The 25,291-nt window shown below is 38.6% G+C and overlaps 2 protein-coding genes and 1 long non-coding RNA gene across 9 annotated transcripts in view; 2 read left to right on the forward strand and 1 right to left on the reverse strand.

Moving 5' to 3' along the window:
• The first annotated feature begins 414 nt into the window (after positions 1 to 414).
• Positions 415 to 3,697, forward strand: LOC118503354 (ceramide glucosyltransferase). Of its 2 annotated transcripts, none has more exons than XM_036036542.1 (2): positions 415 to 730; positions 1,196 to 3,697. In XM_036036542.1, the coding sequence occupies exon 2, from the start codon at positions 1,930 to 1,932 to the stop codon at positions 3,124 to 3,126; it is 1,197 nt and encodes a 398-aa protein (XP_035892435.1). In that variant the 5' UTR covers positions 415 to 730; positions 1,196 to 1,929; the 3' UTR covers positions 3,127 to 3,697. The 2 variants fall into 2 exon arrangements, with proteins under 2 accessions (XP_035892435.1, XP_035892434.1); XM_036036541.1 differs by having other exon boundaries at positions 417 to 543.
• A 1,416-nt stretch (positions 3,698 to 5,113) lies between these two features.
• LOC118503340 (protein pangolin, isoforms A/H/I/S-like) overlaps positions 5,114 to 25,291 on the forward strand; it is a 56,757-nt gene continuing 36,579 nt past the window's right edge. The window contains exons 1-3 of one of the 6 annotated variants that reach the window (XM_036036509.1): positions 5,114 to 5,345; positions 6,538 to 8,646; positions 10,017 to 11,617. In XM_036036509.1, coding sequence (XP_035892402.1) covers positions 7,160 to 8,646; positions 10,017 to 10,113 — 1,584 coding nt within the window. In that variant the 5' untranslated portion in view covers positions 5,114 to 5,345; positions 6,538 to 7,159 and the 3' untranslated portion in view covers positions 10,114 to 11,617. Of the gene's footprint in view, positions 5,346 to 6,537; positions 8,647 to 10,016; positions 11,618 to 25,291 lie in introns of those variants that run through there. The other 5 variants (XM_036036510.1, XM_036036505.1, XM_036036507.1 and 2 more) reach the window with 5 other exon arrangements.
• LOC118503369 lies at positions 23,752 to 24,485 on the reverse strand. Its single transcript, XR_004905181.1, has 2 exons — positions 24,005 to 24,485; positions 23,752 to 23,898 (listed from the first exon to the last, which is right to left on the reverse strand). It is a non-coding gene; the product is annotated as an uncharacterized LOC118503369 (long non-coding RNA).

Consider the following 25,291-nt stretch of genomic DNA (forward strand, 5'->3'; position numbering starts at 1 on the left):
GTAGAGTTCGCGAAAAGGTACCGCAATCTGTGACGTCACAGTCGTGCACTGTGGTTGCTGAACGTCAAATTATATTATTTGTTATTTTATTATATTAAAAGTAGATAATTATGTTTTTATCATCGTTCGTTTAAATGAATTTGGAGCATCCGTTGTCCGTTTGTTTATTATAGTATTTAAATGTTTAGAAGTTGCATCTTAGGCAATTTTCAATTCAGCTACATTTAGTTTAGTAGCTGACGCCATTTATTTCAAACCGCATCAAATCCCAAATATAGTGGGACAATGTTATTAAACTGTCACTACTTATATTATTTTATAGTCATTTATTCAATAAAAAAACAAAATGAAAACATATTCAAATGCATTTTCTCCAACGTCATTTAAACATCACGCATGGTGTCCCGTTGTGATATTAGTGCGAGGCACCTGTCATGACAGCAATTGTACGAGTGCGTGTGTGAAAGTTTTCCTGTGATTTCCTGAGAATTTTTCGTAATCACGACTGATGCAGTTTAGGATTGGCTACTCCTATCGTGTAAAGTAATTAATATGCTGTTGTGATCCTATCTAGGGATTGTTTCTGGTGCTGTGTGTACATGCTGTTCGCACACTTTCTGAGTCACTAGCGTTGCTACATTAGTTATGCACTTTGCAAAACTCCAACCCAGGGAAATCATTACTGTTGCAGAAAAATATCCAAACAGTTGGAGTATATTTCGTTTTTGAGGTACGTATAAGTATTATACCTTTTTTCTTTCTTTTTTGTGCAAGCTAAAATGACTTAAGTTGCAAACGCAAAGCGAAACGTGTAGAACGTATTAGGAAATGAATGACACTGAGGGTAAATGTTATTCCGAACAAGCTGGATTTGTCCATTGCGAGTTTGTGTGAATATGTGACTTCTAATAGGTTATTTCGTACAAGGAATCGCAATCGACGCATTCGTTACCATATTCTTCTTAGTATCCTATCAACGGTGGTGTAGATATGGATTGGAATAAGATTTGCTGTCATGTGATTTTTCTTAGATAAATAACCATCGTCTTGATCCGAGAAGGCGCGTTTACAATTCTCCCGCGAATTCACTGTTTCCTATTCGATTGGATCTTAACACTAGCTCGTATTTTACAGTAGTTTAAAATAGGTGTTAGTTAATGAAGCATTTCAACCGGTTTTGTTTTTATTTTCACAGATATTCATCGTTGTACGAGCGCTTAAGTTTGGTCCGAAGGGTAAACGTTCTATCGTCATACAAATCCGCCCCGTTCCGATTCCGAAGGGCAATTGATTGACCTGTACATGGCGTAACGCATACCATAGTCGTGTGTCATCGATCGTTAATTCAATTCTAGTCTGACCATTCAAAAAACTAGATCACCTAGTCTTGCGTAGCGATAACCCACAATTGATGGAACCGAAATAGGCAACATTCTACTGGCAGTAATTCAAGCGAATCCAGCAAGATTGTGTCAGTCGAGTTACAAGCTCCGAATACACAAATCTTGACTCGGGATGCAGCAGCGTTTCAGCACCGGATTTTCATTGCGTTTGCCGACATTATCATTGTCGCGTGGTATGCGTCATCGTCTGTTATCAGAAGGTCGGCGTACCTAGAAAGAGCTTACGATGGTTTCAGCAGCTAGCGATTGCTAGCTCAGTGACCGTACGAATGCTGTAGAGTTAATCACAGTTCTGCATCTGATTGGCCAACGGCGGTAAAATAACATTACTCGATTAGCATCATACAACCGGATCGTGCTACAAGTGAAAACAATCGACTGTGCGAGTTATCGGAAGAAATCAAGAAGAAAAGAAGCGAAGCATAGTTTTGCATATTTAGCCGTGCATGAGTGTATCCAAGCGTGTGTAAGAAGTTGTGGTGCCTTTAGTGAACGAAAGGGCACATAACAAATCAATCATGAAACAATGTCGCCAACGATGATAACCATCATACACTGCTTGGCTATCGGTATCCTGATATTCTGGTGCGGAAAATGGATCATTCATTTGACTGCTATCACCTATGGAAAGATAAAACTCCACAAAAAAGCTTCCCAACAGCCCCGAGAAACACCATATCCCTCGGTGTCCATTTTGAAACCACTTATGGGAGTCGATCCGAATCTTCAAAGCAATTTGGAAACATTTTTTCTGATGGACTACCCGATCTATGAGTTGCTGTTTTGCATCGAATCCCAGGATGATCCAGCGATTGAAATAGTAAATCGGCTATGTGATAAGTATCCTAGCATTGAGGCGAAGCTGCTCGTTGGTGGCTCGAACGTGGGAGTAAATCCAAAGATAAATAATCTCTACCAGGGATATGTGCAGGCTCAATACGAATTAATAATGATTTCCGACGCAGGAATTCGAATGAAGAGTGACACACTAACCGACATGGTTAACCATATGACAGAGAAGGTTGGTCTTGTACATCAGATGCCATTCGTTTGCGACCGAGAAGGATTTGCTGCAGCATTTGAGAAGATATACTTCGGCACGGTGCAGTCACGCATTTACCTATGTGCCGATCTGCTCGGAATAAACTGTCACACGGGAATGTCGTGCTTAATGCGAAAAGACGTACTGGATCAACTTGGAGGTGTGCAAGCGTTTGGATGCTATCTGGCAGAAGATTTCTTTCTCGCTAAGGCCTTTCACGATCACAATTGGAAGTTGACGATCAGTAGCCAACCAGCGTGGCAGAACTCTGGGATTTGTGATATTAGCAGCTTTCAGGCACGACTCACACGATGGGCTAAACTGAGGGTGGCCATGGTACCGACGACCATCCTGCTTGAACCGATGTCAGAGTGCATCATTGTGGGTTTGTTTGCCTGCGGTGCCGCCAAAGTACTCTTCCGATGGAATCCTCTGGTATTTTTTCTCATTCATACGCTCGTGTGGTTCTTGTCCGATTGGCTTCTGCTGTCGATAATCCAGAATGGAGCGCTACCATTTAACAAATTCACCTTTTTCGTTGGATGGGCTTTTCGTGAAATCAGTGGCCCTTATCTGTTTTTCAATGCCTTGTGGAATCCAGCTATCAGATGGCGAACTCGCGTGTATAAGCTAGCTTGGGGCGGTGTTGCGTACGAACTTACATCTCAAATTAAATCATAATTTTGGTTCATCTACAATGTAGTAATGAAAGTAATTAACGATTTCTTAGGATCGCACTGTCCCCTGTTGCTGTAACTATTTCATGTAGAAACTTTTCTTTCCTTCGAACAAACTTCCCTTGGAAATAAATTGTGCATATGTAGCTCGTTTCTCTTACACTAAAGCGCACACGTCCGCTGATATTACGATCATTCCAAATGATACCAATCGTTGGAACGTCTCGTTATATTTTGGAACAGAAATGTTGTGTTTAGTATCTATTTCCTTAGATTTTCCTTTTAAACCCTAATTTCCTTTTAAACAGAAGCAAAGAGACAGAAAGAGAGAGAGAGAGAGAGAGAGAGAGAGAGAGAGAGGCATTGTTTGCTGCTGATGTACGTCGAAGCGTACACTTCAAACCTTTAATGTAACAAGATCCTTTTGTAAAACTGTTCAATGTACATAATATTTATAACGTCGGCGAGGACTACGAATTAAGTTTAAACACAATTTGGATAAAGAAAAAAGTTAATACGATAAAAATTGAACGTAAGAACACAAAAAAATAAACAGTGAAAAGTGTGAATTTAAATTGTATGATTTTAACGTTTAAACAAAATCTGAGAAAAACAAAACCATTGGATGATTTGGATTTTAGGAAAATCGCACATTAAACATTCTTCTTCTTCCTTGGCACTACAACCTCGAGAGGTCGCGGCATGCCATTTTTGGCTTTCTGTGACTTTATTTTATCCGCAGTAAAGTAGTCAGCCCGGGTGGCGGTCTTGATGGGATTTGAACCCCAGTCGGTCCTGCTCTTGTGAAGACATGCGCTGTTATCGCCTCGGCCACCGGACCACCCCAACGTTAAACATTACAAATAGAAAAAAAATCCTTCGTACGTACAGGTTGTCTGGATGGGATTTAAACCACGGACCTGCCGTGTGAAGACCGCCGCCACTGCCACCACCGGATCGCCCCAAATTATACTTTTTTCAAATGTCTTCTAAATATTGAACTTGGCCTAAGTTACTGTTCCGAATAAAAAATGGGGTTTGAATCTATTTTAGAATAGGTATGAAATAAAATTAAGAATCTGAAATGTTGGTTTGGCTGTCCTAACTAGTACTACTGCAGTAAAAGGCACCAAAACATACTCCTAAATGTTTTTGTTCCAAAGGGGTTCGCAGCAAAGATAAGAAAATCGGAATTAGTGGAAATTAAAATGAGTTCGCTGCAAAGATTGATAAGGAAAGCTTAGCAGCAACCGATTTGAATAAAGGTTAAAGGAAAAAGACTTAATCGCTGTGGGAAGATTGTTTCAAACCTGAAGACTGTCCTTATCAGCTCACATGACGAAATTTGTTTAGGAAGGATTCCTGTGCATCTTTAGCGCAGAACTAATTTCATCATACAAGAGAGAAAAGTTTTATTCTCGAAAATATGTTAATCACAAGTGTGAATGATTCATTTAAACTTAAAGCAATATTTCCTATCAATATAAAATGGAGTTTATTACCAGAAGCCATTCTGCAGAGTATGCAACTAGGCATTGGTACATATTGTATATAATCCGCTTTTATTGAAACAATCTTTCATTTAAATGAATGAGACCAAATGTCGGTACAAAGAGTAAATATGATTTAGATGGAAATGTACAACAAAAACGTCATGAATATATGGAATGATAGTTGAGCATTACTAACCTACTTTAAATAAGCAGCAGACGTTTGCAACGCTGTTACACATACCAGGTACTGTGTCAATCTCTAGCATGTTTTCAAAATAAACCATTTTAAATCTTTAACTAAAGATATTTTGTTACAATGTGAATTCGGCGTTCCGGATATTCTCCATTATTATCGCAGATTATTGAAGGCGTTCGTAATTTGACCGGGCTACAGTATTGAACCTAGGTACAAAACGGGCATTCACATCAACGAATAATCCGTGGCTTCGAATTATCCGGGAATTCTGGGAATGAAAAACCACGGATAAACGAGGCTTCATTATTTTCTTCTTCGTGAAAGCAACAACACGTAGAATACGGGACGCAAGAGCACACGAGCGATGATAGGAAAATATAGATCCAAAGCCAACAACATCAGAAGCCGCTAAAATAACGAGACATACTGTCCCTAATTAATGTGAGTGTCGTCATCAGTAGAACATCTCGTTTCCGGAAGTAAAAAATACATGTGAGACTGGTGCCAAAGTTTGAAGATAAAGAAACAACTATGGTAGGTTGCAGTTTAAAATCGATGCAGTGAAACTTTTTATGTTTGCTTGATGTGTCGCTCTGGCACGATAAAAAATTAAACAAAAGAATCATAATGTTTGGGATGTGTAATGCAAAACCACAAACTCGCCAAAACATGTGCTTAGGCCATTTTGCTAGGAACAAAGTGCAGTGTAGTACAAAGTATTAAAGTATGTCTGTTGCTCTGTTTATTGCAATTGTTGCTGCTTCCGTTGCATCTTATTAAAATTGATTGAGCTTGTGGTAGTTTTTGGCGAGTATTATATGCTGCGAACGGAGCACGGCGCGTATGATGTTGATGACGACGAGTTGGCATTTATTTATAGATTTGCCTCCTTCATTCGTGTGCTGTGTTGTTGTGTCGGAACATTCATAAATTTATGCTTATGCACGCGTGTACTGCAGCAGCTCAACCTGCGTTCGTCGCCATCTGTGTACGGCATTGATGTATCAAGAGAAAAAAGCAAACAAACAGTACAAGTTTGCGGACATGGCCGTTCAGCAAATCCTGAAAATTCGATCGGGAATGCATCAATACCATGGTAAACTACGATATGTGTAGGTAGGCTAAACATTAACGTGGAACACAAAACCAGCAGAGGATTAATGACGATATGGCGCACTGTTTAGCACCTGCAAGTTTTTGAAAATGTTTATTTGATGAATTTTGTTGCGTCACTTATTCAAACAAAAATTTCCCGGCGCACAAGGCGTCTCCATCGGTGGTATACATAGCATCCGTACGTCGGAAGTATAGGGTTAATGGTAACAGTTTGCAAACCATTTTCCTATTCCGTGTGCTCTTATAAATTTGTATGCATGTGTTTGGCATCGTGGGCTCGTGTTTGTGTGTATGTGTGACGTTTAAGGTATTTTCAAGTGCCATTGGAGAAGCGCAATACCTAAGAGTGCAACAATACGACCAAGTTGTGCTGTGCCCTATGGAAAAAGAAAAGTGATAGTGCTAATATAAGAAATATAACGAAGATTATTGGAGTGCAAATAGTATCACGTGAAGCAGAAAAAACGAAATCAAAAAGGGAGAAAATGAAATTATTGGAATGGAATGCAACCATTTGTGTGTTTTAGTAAACCGTATGGTGGAAAAGTGCTACAGGTCATCTATTTGTGTTGCGGAATTAATTAAAGAAGATTCGCATTGATCTTTACAGTAATGCTCCAACCGTTGTTGTATTGAGTGAAAAAAGCAGTTTAGAAAATGATTATCTATTGATGGTTAAATTCTCCATCATCGTTCCTGTGCTGGCTGGAGTATTGCAGTTGATGGCTCAGCGGAATAAAGTATCGTGTGAATGGTTAGCTCATCTGAGTTTGCCGTGGCAAGAACCACATTTTCACAGTGTGTAATCCGTGTGTTAGAAATAGTGATGTGCCATATTAGTGTATGTCCATTAATTTTCATCAATAGAAAAAACTGTTGGTTTATTTTGTTCAACATGTGTTGTGTACGGTTGTAGTTAAAATGAAAAGATGTTCTAATTATTGACAGTTAAAAGTGGCTTCAGCAGTACCAAGGAATGACCCCGAAACCCGCCCAGTTCTCTATTCTTGGCTATTAAATTGGTTTTCAATGCTTGGCAAAGCAAAACAAAGCGACATAGGTAATAATAAAAAAACTTTCTAAAGAAGACAAGCGGGGGATTGTGCAATATTTATGTACAGTGGCCGCCAAGACGGTTTCCGCTGTGGTGGTGGTGTGATACAGCAATCTCATCAAAAATCCAACCGAATCGTAAACGACGTACAGAGAACGTTTGGTTTGATGTGCACAGAATGCCAAACACAAACGAAAGCTCACATTCCGGCACGACTACGACGGCGGTTGCAGCGGCAGCAACAGTGGCGGCGAATGCTGGAGACGACCTCGGCAGCACAGACGAGGTGAAAGTGTTTAAGGACGAAGGCGACCGGGAGGATGAAAAAGCTTCGTCTGAAAACCTGTTGGAAGAAAAGTTTAATTTGATAGATCTAACGGAAAGCGCAGAGAATCTGGTGAAAAACTCATCTGCTCGCCAGGACCTCAGCCCCACATATGTGCCCGCGACCCGTTCTCAGCCCACTCCGAACGGAAGTGGTGCAGGGGCTGGCAGCGGTGGTACCAGCAGTGCAGAAAAGCTTAATTCTCCGGACCATTCACCCGGTTTCGGTGGGATGGGCTATTTGCCACCATATCAATACTCCAGCGGGACAGCCAGTGCATTACAGGCCGCTGGTTCGATGGGAAAAGGAGCTTTGGGGTTGTCGCAGTTTTTTTGCAATGAGGATGTGCTTTCGAATCCTCCACCCGCGCACTGTGGCATTTTGCCCTACCAGCTTGATTCAAAGGCAATCGGACTATCGGCTCGCCAGTCGTTGTATTCGTTCTCCACCAGCCAGTACCCGTACCCGTCGATTCTTTCCTCCAACATGTTACCAGTACCACCGTCATGGCATACACCCTCCATGTACTCTACTGCGCCCAGCTTCCGAAATTCGTATCCTTCTTCACTGCAGATCTACACCACATTGGCCAGCGATCTATACTCGCGCTATCAATCCTCGCAGTCGCTGCTTAACTCAGTGCACTCTCACAGCGTGCTTAACCAAAGTCTACAGCAGGTGAAACAGGAAACAGGAGTGAGCTTGGTGGGAGTTGGTGGGAACGGCATTGGGCAAGATATCGGGGTCGGACACAATTATAGCGTGCGACAACACGTGCTTAGTCCGGGAAGCAAATCGACAGGAGTTGATCTGCCCCAAGAGTTGACAAATCGCTTTGGTCGAGCACAAAGCGTTGGCAGCACGGGAAGTGGCGGTGGCGGCGGCGGTGGAGGGGGTGGCAGCAGTGCTATCGGTAACGGGGCTAGTAGTGGAGGTAGTAGTGGGAGTGGTACGGTCAGCGCTGCCTCGAAGAAAAAGTGCGCCTCCGAGCGGTCTCAACAGCAGCAGCAAACGCAACAGCAGAACCAGCAACAGGCAAACCGGCCACATATCAAGAAGCCACTCAATGCATTCATGTTATACATGAAAGAAATGCGTGCGAAAGTGGTGGCCGAATGCACGCTGAAAGAATCGGCCGCCATTAACCAGATCCTGGGACGCAAGTGGCATTCTTTGTCGCGGGACGAACAGAGCGTTTACTACGACAAGGCGCGCCAGGAACGTCAGCTACACATGGAAATGTATCCCGGCTGGACGGCACGAGATAATTATGGATACGGTTCAAAAAAAAAGCGGAAAGCGAAAAAGAAGGATCAACTGGGCAACGAACCCCCGAGCAGGTATGTTTGCTATTAATGCTACCGTCCTACTTGTATCGCGCATTTTCATTTCTTTATCATTTATTATTAAATAAGACGACTCGTAGCTGTATTCTCAGATATTTCATTCTTAGTAAAGTCATGGGAAAACACTGACAGCCGGTGTTCATGAATGTTGATTGATTTTGGTATAGATCTTTCATACGCACATGGTGTATTCAAACATACACTCATCTGTCTAGATTTGTTGCTTTATACCATGTTTTGTTTTGCTGAAATATTGAATCATGTAACGATGACTGCCCGCAAGACATAACATCCACATCACACGATGTAGTAAAAGCGTGTATGTGGTCTTTTCAGAGCTGTTTGGCAAAAAAAAAAAACATGAAAGGAACAGCCTTTTCCACGCTTCAGTGTTGGCATGTTTAGCAAAAGTAATGTCTAGTCCAATAATTAATGTTAGCTGTTTCCAGCTTGGCGGTAATACACCGTTGTTCCACATTTCACAGTTCACATTTGTAGTGTTGTGGAGCAACGATAATGCTGTTTTAAGATTTGTATACCGGAATTTTTCCTTTGGATTTTTTTGATAACCTTCTTCGTTATATTTGTTTTCTCATTCTATTGAGGAAGAGTTTCTGCAGTTTTATAGCTTTTGAATATTTCTGCATAAAATATGAAGGTTAGGTTAGGATGTGCTACCATAGACATAATATCTTAACGCACTATTTAGCTATGGTCCGATGATAGAGGCGACAACGGCGCCGGTCCTCATACGGCAGGACCGGGGTTCAAATCCCATCCAGACTGTTCCCCCTGTAGTGAGGATTGATTATCCAACTACGTGGTATCATTAAGTCTGGTAAGTCAGAAATGGCAAACATGACCTAAGAGGTCGTTAGGCCAAAGAAGGAGAAGAAAAAAAAATGTAACAAAAGCGTATATGGTGCTTTATTTAGTTTCTTGACAAATAAATATGGAACGAATAGCTTTTAACACGTTTTACCACAGTCTATTTTTGCGGCGTAATATAGCGTAGATAGAATGCTGTTTTCTATCCTTTAGGTAATTCTTTTTTTGTGGGAATTTTTGATTGAATTGTTGCTGGCTAATATACTATATAATGCAGCTTAAACTAACACATTAACTTCGAAAGGTACTATCGAACGTACTACTACTATAATATTTTTTATCTCGTTGCTCACGACGCCTTAAAATATTTCTTATTGTTTATTTCTGTTAAAATTTCAAGTAGAACATAAGTTTTACTTCTATAATGTTGTAAACTGCATCCCCTATTAATTGAACTCAGATTAAACTCAAAAATGTAGCATTAATGAGACTGAAAATGAAATGAAGGATTCGTCAAACAATTCGTTTTATTGCAGGCGTAAAAAAATTTGTATACGTAATGAGGAATCTGACAACTACGATGGATCGCGTATGTCGGACGAGTACATGGGAAGTTATGGCACGGTAGTGTAATAAAACACCTCTATCGCATCTCCCTCACCAACCTCTAGCCACCTTTCGTGCCGCCACCATGAAGCTTTTCTAGACGATCGGGAAACCTTCTACATCCCTTTTAAAACAAACAACAGCGGCAAGAACAACGCGAAACTTTACCCAATAAGACTTTAAACGACAAATTGTATATGTGTAGGAAATAGAGGCATAAGCGAAACAATCGAGCGAGTAAGTCTAAGCTGACAGTAGTGCGATGTATCTGTTAGCATTTACGCAAAGATCGAAAAAGTTGTACTTTTAGGTCAACCAAAGTGACGCCCTAACGGCGTATGTATCGATTAATTTTTTGTGTTAAAATTATCTGTGTTCTATTGTAAAACATACGATTAAGTGGTAGGAATACTTGGCCAAAGATAATGTAAGCGGAAAAGTAAATGGTGTGGGATAATAAGCAATGTAATTGTTGAAACAAATTTCAGTGCAATCCGAGATATGATGAGACACTCCTAGTGAATTTTTAGGATTGTGTATGTCATGTATTATTAATTTCTGTTTTAAGAAAAAAAAACAAAGCATAGCGTCGTACTTATGCCGGTCTCTTTTTCTTATTAAACGAAGAATTATTATTTTATATTAAACAAAATTGCGTTGCACGCTCAGACTAGCATGAATAGGTTGTTCAGTTATAACTTTGGTTTTACCGAATTAATGACCAATTACAGGGATGCCTTCGATGTCACACACACAAAATGACATACTTTTCAAACAAGGCATAATAGTTTCATATTTACTCTCGTTCATGAGCAGAGTCTGAAGCATGTTTCATGATTGAGATATAATGTTTTTTATTTAAATTTTATCATCACGTAAAACAATCTGTCGGAAACCAGAGAACGAAAGAGCTATAGTCAATCCGTACGTGGGGAGCATCTAAACATGAGCAATGATTGCTATCTGCAATTTTTTTTTTCAGTCAGAAAGAGATTATTTGAAATCAAGTTATAGCCCACTGGATGTACACATATATACATATATAGTTTGCAAAAACAAGATTGATACCGAAGATGCTGTAGGCAAGATTTTGAAATTAGAACGAAATTTCCGTTTCTTTAGCAGTTTTTGGAATACTGTGCGGATATGAATTATGAATTTATAATTTGGTTATTTCAATTGCTGAATAAGAAATGTATATGAGCTGAGTTTTAGTCAAATCATTTTCACTTTCATTCAATCAGTATCGCATACATAGCTTGCACAAACTCTGATTTACGGACGTGCTGTTATTCAATTAAACTGTTTGTATAACAATTGTTTTATCGAATAACGTAACGTTTGTCGTCATCGTTTGTCAATTTGGGAAGTAAACACCCCAACCGGAACTTCGTTAATTTTCCTTAGAGCTGTATTTTTGTCACCCTTGGTGCTAGATAAGTTGGAACTGATAAGGAGGCCAGACACTAGTAAGGCTAATAATTTTCTAGTGTTCGTCTCCGCATAATGGTAACAGAAGAATAGATGGTACCGGAACAAGGCTAATTAAAAACTTCCGCAAAACCGAACCGAAGTTCTTTCGTAATCATCATTCTTTTTCAATACATCCATTCATCGTGGGTAAGGGAACAGTTATACTTATCCCTTCTGTTTGTTCGTATATGGGTTCTACACGGTTTCGTGCGCCATTTTGTGCCCCTAATTTGTGTGGATATGGCTCTGCTTCTATGGAGAAGCGAAATTGAACCTTTAGTTTATTCTACTGCATTTCAGACGAAGGATTGTTCAGCATCTGCTTCCTACCGGGGGTGAAAGTAAGAGTGTAATCATGTACATGTACCGCTGCCAGTTTGAAGATGGACTGCGCTCGGTCCGTTGTACGATGCTGCCGTTTGCAGCCAGCGTTAGTGAGTGTCATCATTAGAGAATTCGCTAATAATCGGGTTCGCGCTCCGTTGGCATAGGCGCTCCGCGCAGGAGTAACAACGTGTTCCTAGTCTCGTGGTTTTGTGAGGGATGGATGAACGCATGCGATGTCATGGCGAGTGTTTCAGTTAGGGGAAATAGAATCTTTTCATTTTGCCACCTTCACCGTTTTCCCTCCAATCGTCAACGTTCGCGGTGACAGGCTCTCGTAGCACAAAGAATGCTGTTTAATATAATAGGCAAGAACAAGGGAGTAACAAAAATGATGTAGGGTAGGGGTTGAACATTCATCATGTGTTACGAATAAATAATTTTAAGCTTTTAAATTAATTGATAAACGAAAATGATGCAATGCAACTATTCTGTAGTAATGCGAGTTTAAACGCCAAAAATGGTTTGCAGAGGAGTGATTAATGTGATTGAAACACCGTACGATGCCAAACAGTTAAAATAAGCCAGTTGTTAGTGTGATGTTTGTACCTTTTTATGTGTTTAATATGCATTCATGTGATGAGCCACATTTCTTTGAATATTGCATGACAACGGCTTATCGTTGCAATTTTAAAGTTGCTCACTTCATTTGCCTTACCTCATTCGTGGTTACAAGTTAACTGCCGGTTCCCTCAATTTCTGTTTGTCATCTTTCTTACTATCTATTGACACTACTTTTCTTGTGCTCCCCAGCAGGCATCATTTGAACTGTCCATTAGTACTTTACAGAAATGTCAATGAGACATAATCCTATCGTTACCAAAACGATGTTCAAATTTGGTGTTACTCACACTACTCCATGATTTATTTCATCCCAAGATTTAATGAGCGGCACAGTTAAGGGTTGGGTATCGCATTTCCATTTCCCTCTTTTTGCTGTGGTCTAGGTAGCTAGAAAAAGGGATCTATGCATTGTATGCACCGTTCCTTCCTTCATTCGCGCTATGCAACGAACAATACAGTAAAATACGAACCAAAATGACACAACTGCATGTGTGTAGCGCATTATCTTAGTAATGATTTTGCTTGCGAAATGCGCTATTCATCGGTGCGTCGGCTTTGAAACAGAAGGTAACCAACAATTGTTGCTGTTTGCTTTTCCTGAGAGCAAGGCACATGAATTGCTGCACCATTCTCGGGTGCCATAGTTTTGAATGGTTTGCTCCGCTCGGGTATAGGTTTAATCTTCAAATGATTTCCAGGGCGTCTGAAAGGATTCGGCGAAAGCTACGAGCGTCCCTACATCTTTTGGGAAGCAAACACAAGGATCAGGGCCAAAGCGTATTTACAAAAGAAAAGCAAACAAAAGCAGTAACTTTTGAGAACAACAATAACAATAACCACAGCGCACCCTGCACTTCTGTGTAAAGCCACATTGGAACAAATGAAACGGTTGATGCGAGCGAAAGAGGAACGATGCAAGTGTTGGGAAATGGGAGAGTGTAAATATAATTGTAAACAATACTTTACCCCTATTCCTTAATTCTCAGTTTTTGTTTCATTCCTCGTGAACAAGTATCTTGTGGAAACTCTCCGGCCAAAAGAACTTTTCTCCTCGATTCGCCCGATGGCGAAGCAATCTTGTAATAAGCTTTATATGCTGTAAAAAATGTACGCTCTAAAAATGTACAGAACGGTTGTCGCAAACAGCACATGTTTCATACGAGGAAACCCATCATCGTTGATATGGTTCAGTCGGTTAAACTCAAATTTTCACGCATACAAATTTTAAGAAGGCAATGAAAACATAATAAATCCCGCATCGAAATATTGATTGTATAACGTTCCGATTTTCTCCCGGAGGAAAAGTGTGTGAACATTATTTGTGTTACATAATCATTTGGCAATGCATACAATCTTAAAATTTGACCTGACGATGAGCAATTTCGTATTTTGTCATCTTGCCATATAAGGTAGGGATACAGTAAGAACGGACCGTAGAGTGAGCGTATTTCACATTGGTTGATGTGATTTGCTCGGCGGTTTATTTCTACAAGAAAGGTTTTGAATTATTGATTTGTCTACATAATCGAGGAGCAGGTTAAGAAATAAATATCTCCAAATTTATGTATTTGATAAATTTCTGTTCATTCATGGAACATATCGTCTGCCTAAGAAAACCCATGCTCCAGTCTGAGAACTCGCTCAGCAAATTATACCCACGAACTAAATGGTTTGCCAAAATCTCTATACTTTCGTCATATTTCAAAGATCGCACGATTGGGAGCATTTTTGCGAATCGAACTTAATTCAATATGAGTTCCATATTTTTTGTGCAAGAATAATAAACTTTTTTACTTATTGCTTATTAAGTATAATCTTTAATTAATCTGTTTGCATTAGCCGATGCAGCGAGGTCATAAGTCGAGCTAGCTTAAAGTAGAATAGTTGCTGAAAATAATTTCAAATTGGCTTTCGGATGAAAAATCAAAACTATTTTTCACAGACCAATTGCATCCCGACTATCCTAAGTAAACACTTACAGGGTAGGGTGTCAATAGTATTTATCCGCATTGAGCACGAGCGAGTGTGGAACATCAAACGGAACAACGCATACTAAATTCAACTGGAATGAACATATCTATATCCATTGTAGCATCCATTTCTGGCGATTAGGATACGTTGTCCAAGTCTGATCTGAATGTAGCTCCCACTCCCCTTCAGATGAGAGGAATCGGACGAGAGTGAAGGGACAGGATAAAGTTAAATAAACACATATCGATGTGTTGTGCTCCCTTGGATGTATAAATAACCGAAACAAAACAAAAACAAAAAGATTAATGTTTTGTTATGATGAACGCCTACCATCTATTCCATCCGTAGTCGGAATGAGCCAACGAAAGCAAAATGGGGAAAGGCAGACACAAGGCAATGGATGCACATGAGTTTTATGTCGGCTTTCTTTATAATTCCACACCTTGAAAAAGAATGAGAGTTTACCTTGTTGACAGAAATCGATTGATTTTATTTTTAATATTAGTTTGACTTAGCAATACGGCCAGGCCGTTCTTTATGAATAAAAAAAAATAGTTTGACTTCACTTAATTAAACTTAGTTTGACCTAGTTTAAGTGTGTTTTGTGAATTTATGATTCGCTGTCATGACACGCGGTGGTGACAATACGGCGTATGTCCGTAATAATAAATAAATAAATAAAATAGTTTGACTTTTCCTGCACATAGTATCTGCATACAGGTAAACTCGTTTGGCATTATATACTACCACATATAGAAAATGAGCGTCGTCCAAAATCCTGTCTTTTCTGTTATGCTTTTAGACGGAGCAGTTAATTCTCTCCCATGCTCTATGCGGGCATAAATGGAAAATTAAACACTACATAAAAACGAATTTATAACTACTTAGCCCTATAGAGTTTATTGGGAAATTATGTAAATTAAATCCCTGAGCATAACGCAAACGCGTCCTTCGAAAAGATAAATCAAGTTAACGCTGTCCCTTGGTGTTTGTTTTTTTTTTTCCTAATCTAATCTCATCTTATATTGTTTTTGCCAATCTTAGGTGCTTTTTCTTCAAAAAAATGATCTGCTCCCGGTTTAGGCTTATCGTCGAAGAACTTTCTATTGCTATTGTGCAAAAGTTTCACTTTGTATACGAATTCAATGCGATTAGAACGGTCTCTTACTGGTGCCCTGCAAAATTGATCCCGATGGGTTGAATATATCATGACACGTGTTCAGACCAGTTCAATGTTAAATATTTCAATACAATAGAATATTTGAAGTATGCGCGTGAACATTACCAACCGAAGGGGTTTGCGAAGAAAGATATATTACATGCATTGGAATGTTATATAGCTTCGTATAAAAGCATTTGCCAACATTGAGCAAACGCTAGCGCACTACTTATGCATATAGGAAGGCATGATGGTGTGACATACTCTGCGGACAAATTTCTTCTTTTTCTCTCTTTTGTTTCTAGTTTTTCTTGACTTTATGCTAGTAGGTGGTAAGACTTTTCCACACAACAAGGAAATGATCGGGATGAGACTTGCTATCAATTCTTTCGGATAAAGTCCGGCATTCACAACCTGCAACATCTATGCAAATATTTCGAAAAAGAATGCCAACCATCTTCTTTAGTCTATCAGAATTTCCCAGGATTGCACACGGATTAGAATAGGCTGAAGCTTTGTAGGGCCCTAATTCTCTTATACATATATATATACATATATATATATATATATATATATATATATATATATATATATATATATATATATATATATATATATATATATATATATATATATAAGGGGATAAATGTTGACTGCACGATCCGTTTCAATTCTTCGAAATTGTATACTGTATAAGAATTTGTGTGGGGCGGTCAGGTGGCCGAGGCGACAGTGGCGCCGGTCTTCACACGGCAGGGCCGGAGTTCAAATCCCATCCAGACCGCCTCCCCGTACGTAAGGCTGACTACTTTTCTACGGGTAAAAATAAGTCCTGTGAAAGCCAGAAATGGCAGGCCGAGACCTCTCGAGGTTGTAGTGCAAGAAGAAGATAAGCATTTGTTTCATAATTCTTTAACACTGTCTAATTATGCATCTACAAGCATAGTAAGAAATTGTTCTTGGAGTGTAACACAAAAAAGGAATGTATCATAAAGGGCTTTTTGTACTGATAAAATATTGTGCACTATTGTACGTATTCACTACTTCTGCTTGCTTTAGCTGCCATACAGTGAACTAGAAAAAATCGAGACATCACTCTTATCCTGTCGAAATTAATTATCTATATTTATCACGGAACAGTGTTTGAAACTAAATGTGTATATCAGATTGCTTCAGGTTGTATGATTATGTGGCGCGGGTCTGCGGAAAGAGTCATTCATTATGTTAAATGTGTCAGAGAACAAGTTTTCACCACACTTCTGTTCTCCTCTGCGCTCTGTCGCTTGTATTAACCTTTTTAAAACATAATTAAACATTCAATTTGAGCCATGCTGTGATTTGGTTCGTAAAAAAATACTTTTTCTGTACACACTTATTTGCTTGTAACCGGATTTAAAACTGACTGTCAAAACCGGATGCAGCAAGCAATCAAACAGGATTTTTTCGATCCGATCCCTCACAGCAATACGGTTTGGACACGTTTTTGATGGTCACGTGCCGCCTATAACCAGTACGGAAAATTTGGGGAGTGTAAAAAAATGTTTGCTACACATGACCAAGAGCCTATTTTCAAACGGCAAACGACTGTGCACTAACAATAGATAGAAAAAGAGCATTTTCAATGATCATTCCAACGTGCAGTGCGAAAACCGAAAAATTGAGAAGCGAGGTTTATTTCCGTTTTGCCAGAGCAATTATTGTGTGTAGTAGAAGAATGATATCAACCATTGAGAAGCATTTATTCCTTGCGCACCGGACGAAAATTCGTTATGTTTTCTGGGAGCTATCATTAACATTTTTCTGTAACGGCCTGCAACTGAGAAGCCAAGTATTGCCTTTAAGAGCTGGCATATACAATCGCTCTCAAACGTAGATACGGCACGAAAGTTTTCAATATACTCTATTCAGTTCCTTTTACGGCACATGGGTATTTCCTGCACATGGAATTGTTTTTGTGTTGGTAGAGGGATTTCGTTTTGTTTCTAAGGAGATAGAGTTGAGGCTGTTGCAGTAACGCTTGCAATTGTAAAGGACAAATTCACGCTAAATCGGCAATTTGACAAACAAATACGAAAAATATACTGTTTGTAGCGGAATAGCCGAGGAAATAAAAGGTGCAAATGTGCAAATGTGGGCGCGACAACGGTACCGATTTTCACACGGCAGGACTAGGGATCAAAACCCATCCGGACCGTCACCCCCGTAGTGAGCACTAATCCTCCAACTACGTGATATCATTAAGTCTAGTCTAGTGCAATAGCTAGATAGCAAATACACCTCTACACCATCTGTGTATGTATTGATACTGATAAATGCAATTCTGTAAGTTGAAAAGTCAACCTCGCTTTTGGTAGCTGGCGGTTGGCAACTTGGCTACCGCGGAGCAGCACATCTGTTATTTATTTGGCATAGCTATTTACCGAGCTCACTGGAAGAAAACTTGAACAGTAAATCATTATTCAAAAATATTTTATGTTTCTTATATATATATAAGAAGCAATACGGCCAGGCCGTTCTTTATGAACAAAAAAAAAATGTATATATATATATATATATATATATATATATATATATATATATATATATATATATATATATATATATATATATATATATATATATATATATATATATATATATAAGAGGAATATAATCCTTTTGGCCCATTTTAAATTTGACTTACTTATTTTATATGTTGTAGAAATGGTTTTATATCAAACCGGTGATGGCTGCTTGCTTAACTAAAGTCAGAACTGACGAGATATTGTGTTTAAAATATTAAGACTGCGGCGAATTTCAAGAGTTCACAGCAAACGAACGAAGCAATAGAACAATAAGGATAATAATTTCGGACGTAACGAATGCATTAAATTTAATTATCCATTCAACGGTACTTCTGTCAAAGCTACTTCAGCTGTTTTACTACATGCGAATGTGACAGGTGAAATCAACAACTTACTTCCTGTTGCTAATGTATGCTTTTACTCTCAGGCATAGTGTCACGAATGGTTCATGTTGAATATTAAATCCTTTTTTTGGTAAGATATTTCACAGACGTAAAAGATATCATTCGTCGTTTTGATGCACTAGCTACATCTGCAAGCTTGATATTAGTGATTTTCTATCTTGCCCTCAAGTGATTTATAATATGCATCCTTCACTTGCCTTTTTCTTGTCCAATAAAAAATATACACTCAACTAAGATATTTTTCAGACATGTACACAAAACAATTGCTTTTTTCCTGGCTAAATAGTTTGTGCGGAGCGGTCCGGTGGCCGAGGCGACAGCGGTGCCGGTCTTCACACGGCAGGATCGGGGTTCAAACCCCATCTAGACCGCCTCCTCGTAATGTAGGGCTGATTTCTTTGCTAGGGGTAAAACCAAGTCACAGAAAGCCAGAAATGACAGGCCGAGACCTTTCGAGGTTGTAGTACCAAGGAAGAAGAGGAAGAAGATAGTTTGTGCAGACGGGAAAGAAAGGCATTTTACATTTCTTCCATGATGAAGAAAAGTGAATGTTGAAGTAAGCCGATGTGATTAATGGTTCTTGTGTTTGTCCTTCAGCTTTACAATTTGTTCTATTTGTTTGGAATCAACAGAGTACAGTTGGTTGGTATTGTATTCATCGAGTATAATTAGCGGGAATTTAGCAATGGTTCGGTAAAAGTGTAACCCATTGCATGAATGATGAAGCGAATCAATACCCAATTGCTTTAACAAGCGTTTGCGACATAAAATACGCTACTTGTAACCGTACCATCCTTTGTAGCGTTGAACAAGAAGCAAGTTTTTAATGAGTATTTACCCAGGGCATCAGAACTGCTGCTGATCCGAAGCTAAGAACTTTGTTGTAGAGCCTTTTGGAGGGTCACCCAATGAAGGATTCATTGCGATTAAAACCTGTTCGCGTAACACATTTTCCATCTACTACTGGACACTCACACAATTTTGTTTGAGAAGCAGATTACAGTTTCTGTTTACAAGATTCTTTCCGAACAGCAAAATGCGAATACGATCAGAATGGTTGAGGATGATTTGAACTAAAACTGCTACCTATATACTGATGGAAGGCTAGTTTATAATCAAACAATACAATTTTCAAAAGAAGTCAGCATTAGACAAAGCACTATGGTAGTCATAAATGAGCTAATTTGAAGCATTTGTGCCAAAAAGGGAGAATCGTCATTTAAGGCTTACGCAATATATTCTGTTCGTAGCTAGTCAAAAAGAGATGCAAAGTACTATTGAATTGTTTGTATTGTGCCAGATCTAATCAAAACAGCATGAAAATTAGAGTTTTATGTTAAATAGACCAACAACGAAGAATTTAATTCGAAACATTAGCTATTACACGGCGTTTATCTTTTACATTTTTTTTGTTTCGTTTTGAATATGTTGTTCCGGTTTAATTGTTTCTTTGATTTTTTAAGTACATTAGCTGACACTTTGATATCTAATTTTCTTTATTTAATTTTCTCCTTGAGGCAATGAAGAGAAAGAGACTTGATTATAGAAATACAGGGAAAATTATTGATAGCCGTTCAACTGCGACAAATCTTACAAAGCGGTATGTTGCAATGATGAATTATTTTAGATTAATTTACTACAAAGAACTGGTTATCAAACAGATAGGTAAGAAGTGTAACACAATTTGGCAAAGAGTATACACTTGATCTACGATTGAGATTTTTCTTATTATATGTACTTTAGAGAATTTTCGATTGAAATCTCAACTCAGCACGCAAACATGTTACTGAAAGTCTGCAGAATTATTCATTTCGTAGACAAATTCGTATCGAACGTGTACCGAAAGAGGATCATCAAGCTCGCAAAAGAAGAGCATAAGTAAACTTCGGCATGATCCCTATCGAGGAAAGCAAATCGCGTATCTCTAAAGATGACAACCAAATAAAGCTTGAAAGAGTAATATGAGGGCGCCAAAAATATATATGCCAAAGCAAAAGCATGTTTGAGGAGAACGAATATGCTTAAAGGTAAAACGATCGAATTTATCACGAAGTAATTATTTTAAATAATGACTTTTTTTAGACTTTTGCAAAAAAGGATTTTTAGAGCTTAACAAACTGCGCAATGTGAACGACACGTTCACCGCCAAAAAACAAAGGTAAATCTAGTGGATAAACAAAGTTGTAAAGCGGAGTCAGGCAGATAGTGATCGGAAGGCCATGAAATATGTTGCGGTTTGAGTCCGAGCGTATAGGGAACGCAAATGGGACAAATAATCTTAGACCATGAAAAATACCGAAAACAAATGGAATCGAATCAAAGCTTTCGAATATAAGTGAAAACATGTAAATATCCCATAAAAAGAATTATGGCATGTCTATATTACATGTCATACAAAACCATTGAATTATTGAAGAAACCTGTACACAACGCACCAAAAAATCGAAGAATGATGAAGCAAAGATACTACCAAAAAAAGGCCTTTGGGATTAAGATCAGTTCTTGCACAAAGGCGACTCTCTCATAATTTGATGTCTACCGCAAAGACAATGATACAATATGAGGAATATTGTGTGAAAAACCAATGTGAAATGCTAAGAGAGCCAAGAAGCATGTGTGTGAAAAATTAAGAGTAAATATTTGTGAAAATAAAAGAGCTATATATACAACAAACTACAACAACAAAACAGGTAGAAAGAAGCAGAAAATGGCAAAAGCTAATTTGCAGTAGAGTAATGATGAAAAAAACAAAAGAAAAGGAAAAACAAAGGATTATAAAATCACATTAGACGAAAACACAGTACATGTTATTGTAAACATTTAAACCGTGATTCATATCGTATAATTTATTAAAAAATTGAGAAAAAAAAATCAAATTTTGTTTCCTTTACATCTGACTGACTATCCTTTGTCACTGTGGTACGTTGCACATGGTAAGTATGGTATATAATTTTCCAAGCTTCTTCTGCCTGTCTTCTTAAGCTCTTCAATCTCATTTAAAGCCACCATAAGACAGGTACAGTATACACTTAACTATGTTTATCCTGGAGGTTATGGCAATGGATCGTTTATACCATAAAAGAAAATTATTCACTCATACTCTGAAGAGCTTAATGTGGTAGAACAAAAACTCTTATTGTTTGTGTATGAAGCATAATTGTACACGTATTCAGCGAATGTACAACATAACTGTACTGCAATACCATAGAAACGTCGACTATTATTGATGGAGTTATTGCTCGAGACGTTATCAAAAGCTGCCTCCAAAAAGGAGCAAGAGTGCACGAGTATGTGTAGTGCAATCAGTGTAGAATTAATTCGAAACGTTGATGGGGGCCTGTTGGTGGAGACGCCTGGTATCTAAATGGCACTTATACTAAATGCACTGTCACTCTATGGGCACGATTTTATTATTTTTTTTACTTTATAGTTATTATGAACGTCATATATTAGAAAAAATATTATGTCTAGTTAATTTTGCCCGGTTACAGGACCATGCAACACATTTTCGGAGTGTTCCGTAAACTCCGGAGTGTTTACTTGGAGGATTTCGTTTATACATTTATTTTGAGCTTTGATTTGCCTGCTTTGTCGCTGAAAGTATCTATCTTCAGCAGATAAATCGCTACACCAATTGTTGAGATATAAGATAGAACTATTGAGTGGAAGATAGTTGCAATGAACTTCTGTTAACAAAGTTAATTGTTCATTTATGTAACATTTTACATCATCAACAAAAGATTTAAAGAAACGAAAATACACTTACAACAAAATGGTTTCTTTTACTTTCGTTCGATAAGTTATGACGTATTACGGAAACTAATGTCACATCGAATACGTTTTAGGTAATCTGTGAGCGTTTGGGTGGGAGATTAATTTATCCACCACTACAGCACTGAGCTTCTCCTGGCCATTTCTGAGCGCCACAATATACACATAATTGTCTTGGAGCTATATGATGTCGCGTTGGCCAGGTATAGCCGCAATCATCGTGATAAGGGTTATCTGATGTTCCTAGGACAAATAATTACTCGTTTTATGCTTTCAAAAATCGGTTGTAACATTTGCAATTCTACAGTACATTAACTGTAAAGAAAAGCAAATCATCTTGCTTGGAATGTTTTAAAGGACATTTTTTGAAACCCCAGTTTTCTTTCTGTCAAAAATCGTCATTGCAATTTTAAATTCTGCCGTATAAAAATAACTGTGCTCGTGATTGATTCGGTGGTTGTTTTTTATGTTGAATTGCATAATTTGTTGTGAATTATTGTGACCAGTTTCGCATTGCTTTCCCGTAAGCATTTTGTTCATTGCCTTATTTTTTCTTTCGATATAAAATCAAAACGAAGTGGCAACCGACTTTTTTATACAAGGATAATATGTATATAAACAAGGATAATAGGTTGGAGTAGGGACAGGATGCATTTGAAATGCTCAAGGCAAATAAAACTCCACAGTCCATTGTTTGGCACTACCCAGCATTATTGCATGACGTGTGCGTGAGTGATATCCCTCCTAGCAAATGTACATTTCCTTTCTTGCGACAATAATCGACTGGAAGGTAAACTGTGATTTTACTTGTTTTGTCTGGTGATAAGAAGGACATTAATTGTGGTGTGGCAAGGTGTTGGTTTTTTGTACTTCTCTTTTTTTTCTACAGCCGACAGCGCCGGTAGCAACGGCCGGAACAAGAAAACAACAGGAAACAAATTGTGCAGCCAAATTCGAAGAGACGGGCAAGTGATAAATGGAACTGGTTCGCAATTAATGAGCGGCACCTCCAGGAACATTGCACACCTCTCAAAAAGAAACAAAAGAATCGTGCTGCATTCATTCAACCAGCGCATGGCAGGCGTGGCGAAACAAAGAGCGAATGATTAAAAAAATTTGCGCCTACAGCAAGGTATATAGATTTAGGAGGTAGAATTATATAGAGCAATTTGACATTTCGCGACTTGACGTTTTTGTTCCGTGGTGAGGTGGAGAAGAAATGGTTGTGGAATGGTAGAAGGTATTGGTGGAGGTATTGTTTACAAATATTTACCCTCATAGCTTCTTGTACTTTCGGTTTGCTCGGTTGTGGATTGCGTGTTTTTGGTGGCTTTGAAGTGATAAATATTGAATGCCCCGTAAACAGTTTACAGTATCATTCAATATAAACGTTCTTACACCGATGATCGATGGAGTCCTTACCTGGATCCAGTGGAGGCAGCACATCATGATACTGATACTTTACGGTCCACGCACTGGTGGTGCTGGTGCTTTCAAATCATAGTGAAACTTTCCGAACAATCTGATGGCAGAGAATCGAATTAGTCGTTCGTTGAAACCACAGATGAATGAAGAATAGAGGAAGCATCCATACAATCTACTGGACAACGAATGCATAAAATACTTACCTACGCATAATTGCTAATGCTATCCAGTGAAGCATTATACGCCTGACGGGTACGAAAGATAAGGGTTTCGAGGTGGATGCGGCACAATTCTATCCTATTCCTTGTAATTTATGGTACTTAGCACGAGAATCGAACAGCTTCACTTAATCTACCAGTGTAATTTTATCGAGTGGTATGCCGTAATTCGATACGTCCGATAAGCCTTTGGTAGCTGTATGAAGAAAACAACGTCACGCAAATTTCTTTTTAGAGCTGGTAAAGGAACTGTTTATCTTCAGTGCTATGTGCAACGACGATGATAAATGTAGAAACTTGGTTTACTGAACCGAAAAACGATGCTTTATGTTTGTTTATTTTGGTAGTCCCAAACCATATGATTAAGTAAACAAACTTTGAAGTTTCTCGACCGGCCAAAATCCAAAATGTCTACCTGCCAAATCGACAAAAATTCACCTTCTAAATATATACACCTTGGCCTACAGCACACCGGACATCATGTCGCTACGTCCGATCTGTCATCGTGACACTCACCTAGCTCATAGCACTTGCTGCATGATGGTGCTGTTAACACAGTTGGGGACAAACTGTAACAAAAAAACAAAAACAAGGTAACAAAAATGTTACATGTCGGCTTCCTCACTTACAACATCCATAAAATTGATGCACTTTGTTTTACGTGGCTTATCGGGGATGCAAAATCACTTCAACCAAGAAGCGTATGGTATGGGGCAAACACATCGTATTTTTTTCTTAAATCATGTTGAATTATCCCTTTTTTATTATAACAAATAACAAATTTTTTTGAATAGCGAATAGTCGAAGCTCAAAATGTAAAGATGTAAGATGTAAAAGTACGATTTTATCGCATTGAGCCACTATTAACGATAAACGTAACTATCGTATTGGTTTGCTGTATTTTAATTAATTTATCTATCGTTCATCAACCAGTTCCGCGTCAAATCTTATGAGGCGTGAATATTAACTCACTGGTTGGAAGTATTTACTTGAATACCTAAAGCCAATTTGTGCCGGTGTTGTGAAATTTTTTTTAAACACATGCCATCTGCCCAGAGCAGTAGAATGATTTCAACAGCCTGATTCGAATCGACCCGGTAATGCTCTTGTTTTATCTCAGAAGGAGCGAATCCGATAATTTCGAGGTTGAGTGAATTATTACATGATGAATGTTGTAAATATTTGGATAAGAAATGTTCATCTCTACCATTTCTCTGCAGCCTGCTGGAGTAGCTACGCAGATGACGACATTGGCCAGAAAGGGAAAAGACT

The sequence above is a fragment of the Anopheles stephensi genome, chromosome 2 (assembly GCF_013141755.1).
Source record: "Anopheles stephensi strain Indian chromosome 2, UCI_ANSTEP_V1.0, whole genome shotgun sequence".
In the NCBI taxonomy this organism is placed as follows: domain Eukaryota; kingdom Metazoa; phylum Arthropoda; class Insecta; order Diptera; family Culicidae; genus Anopheles; species Anopheles stephensi.

What these genes read in the sequence shown, in the direction of transcription:
- LOC118503354 (XM_036036542.1), top strand. Translation starts at nt 1,930, where the DNA reads ATGTCGCCAACGATGATAACCATCATACACTGCTTGGCTATCGGTATC.